We start from the raw sequence: 10,274 nt of genomic DNA on the forward strand, positions 1-10,274 counted from the left end.
GCTTTTTTAGTATTTAACTTTATTATTTGTATTAATTTAAGTATAAAAAATCAGTAAAAAGCAAAATCTGTGTTTTGAAATATAACATCTAAAAGTTGCTTATTTTTGTTTGCTAAGAAAAAACTAAAACCATTTTTTTAACCAGGTTATTGTTTAAAGAAAAATGAATGTAACAACCAAACATGTTGTCATATACACTATTCTTGCCCTCATAATAGCTTATGCTATTTGTTCTTTGTACTGCCTAGTAATACGTTTGATAAGATATAGTCGACCAAAATGTACGTGCAACCATATGAACAACAATGGGCGTTATAATAGTGGGAATAACAATGTGCGTTATGATAGTGGGAATAACAATGTTTCAGTTGACTTGCACGATACAGGTAGTTTTATTTACAACACTTTACAGCTTATTTTTTTAATTTTATAAGTGCATAAGTTTTTGTTTCTGTAACTGTACTAACGTACTTTTTAAGTAAGCATGTATGTTTTTCAGTAAAACGTATGCTCGAATCTATAAATAGTTTTCTTTAATGCATAGTGTTTTAGCTTCATAATACGGTTTAAGAATCAACTAATTAGTCTAGTTTTTTCTACAAAAATATGATGGTGTGACTTTTTTTGTTAACCCGTTGAGAATAAAATTTGTTTTTCTAAAATTAACGTATATTGCTTTATACGATATCGTCATAAAACAATACTAAACTATAATGTTAAATATTATACAAAAAATTAAAAGAATAAAGCAAATAAAAATTGCAGCATACAAAGTATTTTTACCAATAATTAATTTATATTTATTTATAAAATCTTATATTTATGCTGTACTGTAGTCAAATGTACAGAGTATGTAAATAGTACAAGTTTTTAATTTTTTTTAAGATTATGAAAAATATTTAGAAGGTTGTTTTCTTCCTCCAAAGTATGAAGACTTAAAAATCAATAATGGATCTCAAAAGGATTGTTGCTCAATAAGAAATGAAAATAAGACAGATACAAAGCTTCCTACCTACGAAGAAGCACTAAAGTTGTAATGTTATTGAACAAATGATTTTATTCAAACTTTATTCTGGGTTTTTAAACTTAAAAAAACGTTAATAGTCTACAAAACTAAAATTATTTTATTATTTAAGAGGCTTTGACATATATTTCAAATAATTGTTTTGCATAGTACTACGTAAAATTATTAAAACTCATACAAAACTTATGTTCTGTGAGTAATTATAAGTTAAAACTTTGTTTTGGTTTTAAAAAACTATTGTAACAACACCTTCCATAATTGTGGCAATTAGTATTTTTAAAACATAATCATTTGATGTAAATGCATATAGCTTAATAGTAACAGGTATATAGATGTTTTTAAAATATTCTATTTGTAAAAAAGTTTTAATATTACTTTAATTCTATAGGTATTTAAACAAGTGTTTAATAAAAATTGTAAATACATTGTTTCCTCGTACTATAGTAAGTGGTGATAACTTTAGTAATAAGTAACTTTTCTCAGCTCCTTCTTGAACTTGAAATTAAAGTTCTACAGGTCTTTTTCATTATATTATATTTAGGACAACTAGCAACCTGCATATGTCCTTAATAATAAAAAGAATTCTAATGTAAAACTTACACAATTAATAAAAACAAGTTTAATAGGAAAATCAAAAGCTTAAGCAATACTTTAAGTTTTTCTTTTCTTATTTTTTGAAAAAAAAATACAACATTTTTTCTTGAGCGTAGCCCTTGCCAATAAGTACTTTCTAAAATTATTTTAGTACTCTAGAACATTGGTAGGCAAAGTTTTATAAGTGACGGGCTAGGTTTAAGAGTGAATTAATTTGAATTTTTTACTTTGTCATAATAAAATGTACCGATAAGAGTTAGTTTGCACTAAAGTAAACTTAAAATAGGCAAAAATTTAAACGAAATCATAAATAAAGAGACTATATGTAAACTTTTATTGCAAAAAAGCATATTTTGAATTTCTTATGTTTTAGCTAAACAACAGTTTGAAGCTTAATAATTTTTTGCTTGGCAGAATAAATTTGGCTCGCGGGTTACAGTTTGCTTAAGGAAAAACTTAAAATTACAATAATAAAAGAAAAAAACAATCAAGGTCATACTTACTTATAAAACAATATTCCTTTTTTTTTGTTTAATTAGGAAACAAGTTTCATAATTTTCATGTTCCTACACATATAGCTCTTAAAATATAGTTAGAACTTGTTTCATTAAAGCTTTCATTGAAGCTAAGAATTTTTAAGTAATACACACGAGCTCATTAATTTAATGTAAATTTTTTACAGCTTATATTTGAGTTAAAAACAGGTGTTACAAATTAATTTTATAAAACCTTAAGTAAAAACAAATGTTTGACTAAAAATAACCTAGCATCACTTGAGATACAACTTAAAAAAGCGAATTTAAAACGCACTACTTTAAAGTAAGATACTTCATGATTTGTAAGCATTTTGGGTGTTAAATTTTTTAAAAGAAAAAATAACAAATTTTGAGAAACTTTTAATTACTAGATATGAACGATGGTAGAAAAAAAGTGCAAAAAAAAAACAATAACAAACGATTCAAAAAACAATTAAAATATTCCAAAAAGTAAATGCGCTTATTCAAAATAGATCAAAAAACAAAAATAACTTGTTATGAATTATAAACGTTTCAAATTCTAAAAGTAGCAACCTCGACGAAAAGAAAAAAAAGTATAGTAAAAACTCTAAAGACAGATTGATTGTGACACCTTATTACTTGTGACGTCATAAAACCACGTATGACGTCAGACATGATTACCTGTGACGTCGTTAAAATAAGGTTCCATTTTCACCACTTGACCTTGCCGGGTATGTATTTTTCAATGAGGGATTCGTAATATGGTTTCAACTTCTCAGGATCAGGCAAGTCTACTGACTTGGTGTATAAATCGTGTTGACTGTGAATATGTAAATGATGAGAAATTTATTGAATCGTTAAAAAACTAGAAGTAAATCAAATTATAAAAAAATAACACAATATCTTGTTTAATTGATACGTAGATATCTTTAAGACGCCTCCTCTTATATTATATAAGCTACTTGATAAAAATATAAGTACTTTAAGTTTTATAAACTAGTACAAGTAGAAATAAAACAATACAGTTTTAGTAGAATAAGCTTTTAAATTACTGTTTTAACTAATTAAGTATGCCAATGTGATACGTAACTTTATTTTAATCAATACTAAGTCCTACAGCGTCATAAACTAATATTTAACAACCCAAATAATATGATGAATTTAATATCTGAATAAAGAAGATTAACTTCGATCAGATAAACAGTTCTTAGATGTTGCAAAAAATATATATTAAAGCAACACAAAACTGAATATATTATGTCGTCACAAAATCAAGTGTATTATGATGTCACAAAACCTAATAGATCATGGCATCTAAAGTGAGTTATATTATGACGTCACAAAACCAAGTATACTATGACTTCACAAACTTGAATTTTAGGACCCATTCCATAGTTTCGTCATCTTCATCTTTCAACAAATGTTTGTAATCACCTCCTGTGTGCCACGGATAGAACGAGTGGAACCTGATAATAATTAATGAGTTTTTCACTGTACTTTTATAACTCATACGATCCAAAAACGTCTGATTTCTAGAATGCGTTTGAAGCGTTTTAAAATAAACGATAAAATTGTAATGATAAAGATTATAAAAATATGAGTGAAACTTGGTAGGTTTAAGTTTAAATTTTAATTGGGAATGATCATACACTAAAAACTATATAAATATTTATTCATTTTTATAAGTAAAACGAGTGGAATCTGATTAAAACGATCAAGTTTTAACTAAATGTTAAAAACAAAAATAAAAAGTAAAAGAGTCTAACCTGATGCAGTTAAGTCCCATTTGAGGAATGGTTGATCCGTGGTTCTTCAAAACTTGGTACAAGTACTCTAAAAATTTAGGTTTTTTAGTGTCAATCTTAAAACAAACCGAAGTAAAGTTATTGATAAGGTAAGTTGTTTACTTTTTCATCACTCAAAACACTTTTTCTGTGATTTAAACGCTAAATAAGTCTTGTAACCTTTTAAAAGTAATCCTTTAAGTAATATGTAAATATTAAAAAAAAGTTTGTTGTTATTCTCAAAAAAATGAGTCAGAATTGCATATTAATTATTTTTTACAAATTTTTCTTTCAATTTTTAAAAGCTAAATTAAGGTAATGTTTGGAGTTCAAGGTTTAACATACTGCTGAACATTAGCAAAAATTTTTAAAGAAGCTAAGTGTTAATATTTAAGAAAAACTAAATTCATTTAAGCAGCAGTAAAAACACCCTACTTTTAATATATTTCAATGACCATTTAGCAAGTATTACTCCACTAAAGTTGTTGTATGTACTTATATTAAAAATTGAAAGCTGGTGAAAAAAGTTCTAATACCTACTTTTTTATTAAAACAATAAAAACAATATAAATATTTTAATAAAACAAACCATCGTGTCCCCATGACAGTATCAAATTTTCCAGTCCGCAGTTTGGTTCATAAATTCCGTATTTTGTGCTAAAGTGTATAAACGTTTTATTTAGTTAAAAAAAATGTTTGAACAAACTTGTCGTTTGAAACTCCTTTAAGTTAAAAGCAAGTCAAAAGCTTAATTAAGAACTATGTGGAAAAAAATTGTTTTTAGTGCAATAAATTTTTTATTACGTTTTTGAAGCAATTATATCTTTGTTCTTATCGAAGATATTACTCTTGTACATACTTTTGCTTAAAATAACTATATGAAAGTAGTTCAAAAGCGTACCTATTAGATTATACAACCATCAATATAAGAACAAAGTAGCTGAAAATCTTTGATTAAGACTAGACTATTAAAGAAATTACTAATACAAACTTGTTCAAAATATATCTATAATTCTAACATGTTTTTTTAAACTATATATACTAAATAAACAATTAAAGTAATCATTAACACAAAACTTAAGTGCCTATAAAACGATAGGTATAAATTTAAGAAGCTGTTAATACCAACTTATCCTTTGGGTTATTTTATCGGGCTTATTTTTGAAAACGATATTTGATCAATTAAGTCTTTTTTTTTAATAATTACATACAACTGCAGGAGGAACAAATTAACGATACCAACTTGTATTTAGGATTTTTAACATCCGGGTTGTTCTTGAAAGTGGTTTCCTGATACATGACTGACTCCCCAACTTGGCATCCGATCACAAACGTGTCGCCCACCGTGGACCATTGGGGTTCCCCCCACTGCGTCATCACCTTACCCAGATCGTGCACGAACCCGCATAAGTGCATCCAGTCTGTAAAAAATATAATGAAAGAAGTTATAACTTAGCAAAGATAAAAACTGTACAAATTTTAATCAAGAAATTTTATAAAAGACTCAGTCTGGAAGAAAAGTTGAAAGTTAAAGATTTTTCTTGAAATTTATAAATTATATAGAGTTATGCTAGCGCAATTATTAAAATTACGTATAAGTTTAGCTTGTAACGCCTTGAACATACTTGTAACTTTATATAAACAGAATCGAGTTAATTAATATACCCTGTAGCTTTTACCATATACTCGAGTTAAGTTCTTTTAATGCAACATATGATCTTATCAAACGGAAATTGATAACTTTTTATCAGTGGTTAACCACAGTACAAGTAAATTAGAATATAAATCTACTCTTTAAAGTTTTGATAAACAAAAAATGAATTGAATACTTGTTTTATTTTACAAAACCTTAAAGGTTTCAATGATAAATTTAATTTAGCAAACTAACCAAGATCAGGAAACATTTTTCTGAGACCCTCAGCCGTTTGGTAAGCGTGATACACATTTGGGAAGTCTACCTGTAAAAAAATTAATTGTATTTAAACTAGGTTTAAATATTTTATAGTGGTTGGTAGGCATGATATACATTTGGGAAGTCCATCTGTGAATATTTTATTCTATTTAAACTAAGTTAAAATATTTTTATAGTGGTTGGTAGGCATGATATACATTTGGGAAGTCTACCTGTAAAAGAATTAATTGTATTTAAATTTTAATAAAAATTATACATATATTTGGAAAGCAATAATAACAATAATAATAATAATAGTAAAAGTAATGATAATAAAAAATAAAAAATAATAATAATAATAATAACAATGTTGATAGTTGTTTATGTTTAAACTATAATGTTAGTATACATTTGAGAAATATACCTTTTTAGAATTGTTGATATTATATTAAGTTAAACAAGCTTAGTTTGTTTGTTAAGTTTTCTTAAATGTTTTGAATTGAATTTAATGGTTGATTGATTTAGATAAATGTAGTCACGAACAAGACGATTATAATCAATCTAAAGTTCAAATAATGAAAATTATCATAACTTTTAAATGCATAATATTTATTTTTTTGTGTAATTAAAATGCATAGTATGTGTAGTATTTATACAACGAATTTTAATACTACTACAATAAAAAATATGTGTTGAGTTTCAAAAAACTTACTTGTTTAAAATGTTCATGCAAACACATAAACCTCATGAGCTTAATACATGTAAACTATTAGTCAACATAAAATAAAATACAGATTCTATTAGTAAGGTTAGTTTTCAACTAAAAGTAAAACTAACATCAGGGTCGCTTTCATCGACAAAACCGTCCATGAGATCGACAATTTCCATTACGGTATATTCCCCGTGATTGAAACCAAGCCATTCCTTGTGCTAAAAATTTTTTGAAATTAGATGGTTAAAGTTAAAAATTCAAGCTGTTTATATGTTGTAATAATTAACTGTATTTATTATTAATATTATGGTTTATACCTCGTTATTGAACTTTATTTATTTTTATTCTGTAAATTCAATGGTATTAGTTGCTTAACTCTAACGTGGCGTAAATGTTGATATATATCATTATTGCATTTATTATTAATTACTAAGGTATATTAAAAAATAACCATTCTGCGTGCTGTGAAGTACATAACCTGCTTATGTTTATTTATAAACATTTTGTATCGAATAATTGTTTATCACGCTACATTGCCATGGTTGAACGTTGCTATTTTGGTCATTAAACAATAAGAAAAAACAATTATTAGGCTAGAATAAGTTAATTTGTCTAGAAAGTTTCTCATATTTTGCTACTTTAGACGTTATTGAAAATAATTAAGCTGAACATTTTTATTTGTCTTTAAGCAATATTTTATTTGTCTTCTCCTGTTTTGTGTGACTGTTTACGAAGGATTTTTCTCTTAATATAGTTTTAGTATAGATTTTTTCATAAGTTAATTGTTAAATGTAGCTTAAATAGATCTTTTTTTTTTATTAGATCCCTAAACATTTTTTCTTGAGAAAACGATAAACTAAAGTAGAAATAAATTAAAAATTGTAACTAGTCTCACAACAGATTTGACTACCTATTTGACTATAATTAAGCAAACGATTCGTTAAACACTTAAAAATGCGAAACTAACCTTCGATTTGACGTAGTCGTAAGTTTGGTTTGTATGCATCAAATTGTACATGTTGTATACTCTTTCGAAATGTGGGTTGTTCTGAAAAAAAAAAATAATTATTTATTAAATTGTACATGTTGTATACTCTTTCAAAGTGTGGGTTATTCTGAAAAAATATATACATTATCATTTATGAAATTGTACATGTTATATACTCTTTCAAAGTGAGGGTTATTCTGAAAAAAATATATACATAACTACCTACGAATTTGTACAAATATATTAATTCGAAGTCTTTATTTTTCTGTAAAAAGAAATGATAAACTTTTGTTACGATTTTTTATAATCATTTTGTACTCTTGATAAAACTGTACAAACTATACACTCACGCAAAGTCGTTATTCTGTTATTTGTTGTTTGTTTATAAACTTATTTTAAATTTTTATCGCTTACAAAGCTAAACCGTTTTGAAAAATATAATACTTTTTTTTTGCTTATAGGTTTTGAAATAGTAAGTTTACATTTATCTAATTTGTTTGATATTACACGATTTAAATTGTGTGAGCAAGTTCAGAAAACGTAATATCTATCAACTAATATACAAAAGAAACAAAAACCGCAAAAAATAAAAACTTTTGGAAATTAAGTAAAAAAACATTGTTTTTTGAGAAAAAAAAAACATTAACTTTGAATAACTTAATACTTTCGCAATGTAAAAACAACTAATATTCAAATAAAACACTGATCACAGAAAATCTTGATAGGATATTTAAAAAATAGTTTAGTTTAAAGGTAAAAGTGTTTGTTTTGAACATTTTAATATTTTTTTAATGTGTTATCAACTAATATACAATGTTATACTAATATTCCAATTTGCAACTAAATTGTAATTTTTATCAAAAACACCCGTTTTTTTAGTTTTATTATCAATTAAAATATGAGTAGGAGCAGTTTGTTTTTCTAATTAAATTGAAGTTCATAAAATATAATATCTTAACAATAAATATACAAAGTAAACACTAACCGCGGAAAAATCACGAAAACCTGCTTTTTCACAGTCGTTCGAGTATTTGTCGAAAATTTCTTTCTCCGCCTGAGTTGGTGATGACAGATCCTGCAAAGATAATTAAACATTTTGTTACACGATTGAACGTAAAAAGAAGTTAATTTTTTTGAAAAATTAACTGTTTACACTTGCTATAGTAAAAAAACGTATAATAATTTTTGTGTTTTTTTATTTTTTTTTTGTTTCAATAAACCTTTTAATTATAAACATTTCAAATTAGTCCAACTTTTTAAAATTTAAGAAAAGTTTAGTGTTGTAAATAGCGAAAAAAAAAGTGTTTTAATACTGTTTAATATCTATTGTTTAAATCAACTTTTCAACTAATTTTTTTTAATGGTTTAATATTTTTTGTTTTTTAACAACATCGAAAGTTAAACATATTTGAATTAAAAAAAACATTTTATTTAGGTGACAAGTAAACTCTTAAAAATTCTAAAACTTCACAACCATGACTAATAAACGTGATTCTATATTTAGTTGATTTTAAACTACAAAAACGTTACTTTTTAAAAATGACGTCATGAGTAAATTGTATATAACTTATAAAGTTTAAACTGTTACTGTTGTGTGTTTTTTTTTTTCATTGAAAATTTAACCAAACTTTGATTGTTTAGTAAAAACATAAAAGATTTAGCTGGACAAATTTGAGCTATAAATCTTAAAAAATTTACTTTTAATTTGTTTGAAAAGATTATGTAATCTTGTAACTTTATAAGTTCTAAAAAAAATCTAAACAAATAACTTCTAGTATCAAATTCTAGTATCTCACGATTTTAAAATTAATTGAACTTATCGTTTTAAATCGTATATAAAATATGATTTTGTTTTTAAGTTGCATGTATACAACTCTTAAATCATTTTACAAGTAAAAATATGATTGAGGTACTTTAGACTTGCATTAGTTTAAAACCTATTGAAATTAAAAAAAAACTTACCGTTTTAATTCTCATGTTTTAAGTTTTTTTATAAATACTTTATTAATAAAACCTGTGTAAATATATATACTTTATGAACGACAACATAAGTTAAACATAGATGATAAATTTAACTTTATATAGTGTTTTAAATTAACTTTTAATAAACTTTATTGATAAAAAAAAAACACTTTAGTATAGTTTAATTGCTGATTTGTTATAATTTTTGTATTTAACAAAACATATTAGTGCACTAAATACACATACAAAACTTTAAAACACATTACCTTAGTTTATTATTTACAAAGTAAATTTACATAAAGTGTCAATTTGAGTACACTGATATTTAATTCAACTTAGTTTAGTTAAACATTTCTGAAACTATTAAAAAGTTATTTTTTAAAACTTTCTTACCAAAATAGTAAGGTTTCACCAACACTTATTTATTTCATACTTCTACTTATATTTTTATTTGCCTTAACTAAAAAAGACTGCTCAATTTGCTGAAATGTAAAGAGCTTATTTAATTTGCACACCTCTATCTATACTTCTATTAAACATAAAAAACCAATATATATTAATGGTCGTTTATTCTAATTTAAAAAGTTTTGTACAAATATCATGCACGTTGAAGATTATTTACTTGAATATTTACAAGAAAAGCTATAAAACCTTATAACTATATTAGACTAAATTAAACGAAAACAATTAAAACAGTAAACTTTTTGGCGAGAGTTAAAAACTGAAAAAAAAAGTTACTAACAACATCCTTTCTTATTACTTACTAATAATTTTTTATAAACCTTAAACGTACCTATACTTATAAACTATTAACTTATAGTT

General features: G+C 25.0%; 1 protein-coding gene across 1 annotated transcript; it reads right to left on the minus strand.

Moving 5' to 3' along the window:
- Positions 1–2,507: 2,507 nt before the first annotated feature.
- Positions 2,508–9,506, minus strand: LOC145842070 (inositol oxygenase-like). Its single transcript, XM_082949445.1, has 10 exons — positions 9,453–9,506; positions 8,476–8,565; positions 7,470–7,550; positions 6,628–6,720; positions 5,788–5,857; positions 5,143–5,320; positions 4,489–4,556; positions 3,882–3,948; positions 3,486–3,581; positions 2,508–2,935 (listed from the first exon to the last, which is right to left on the minus strand). The coding sequence occupies exons 1-10, from the start codon at positions 9,465–9,467 to the stop codon at positions 2,827–2,829; spliced, it is 867 nt and encodes a 288-aa protein (XP_082805571.1). The 5' UTR covers positions 9,468–9,506; the 3' UTR covers positions 2,508–2,826.
- Between the last annotated feature and the right edge of the window lie 768 nt (positions 9,507–10,274).

Source organism: Thalia democratica, chromosome 8 (genome assembly GCF_965202585.1).
Source record: "Thalia democratica chromosome 8, ktThaDemo2.hap1.1, whole genome shotgun sequence".
NCBI lineage: Eukaryota > Metazoa > Chordata > Thaliacea > Salpida > Salpidae > Thalia > Thalia democratica.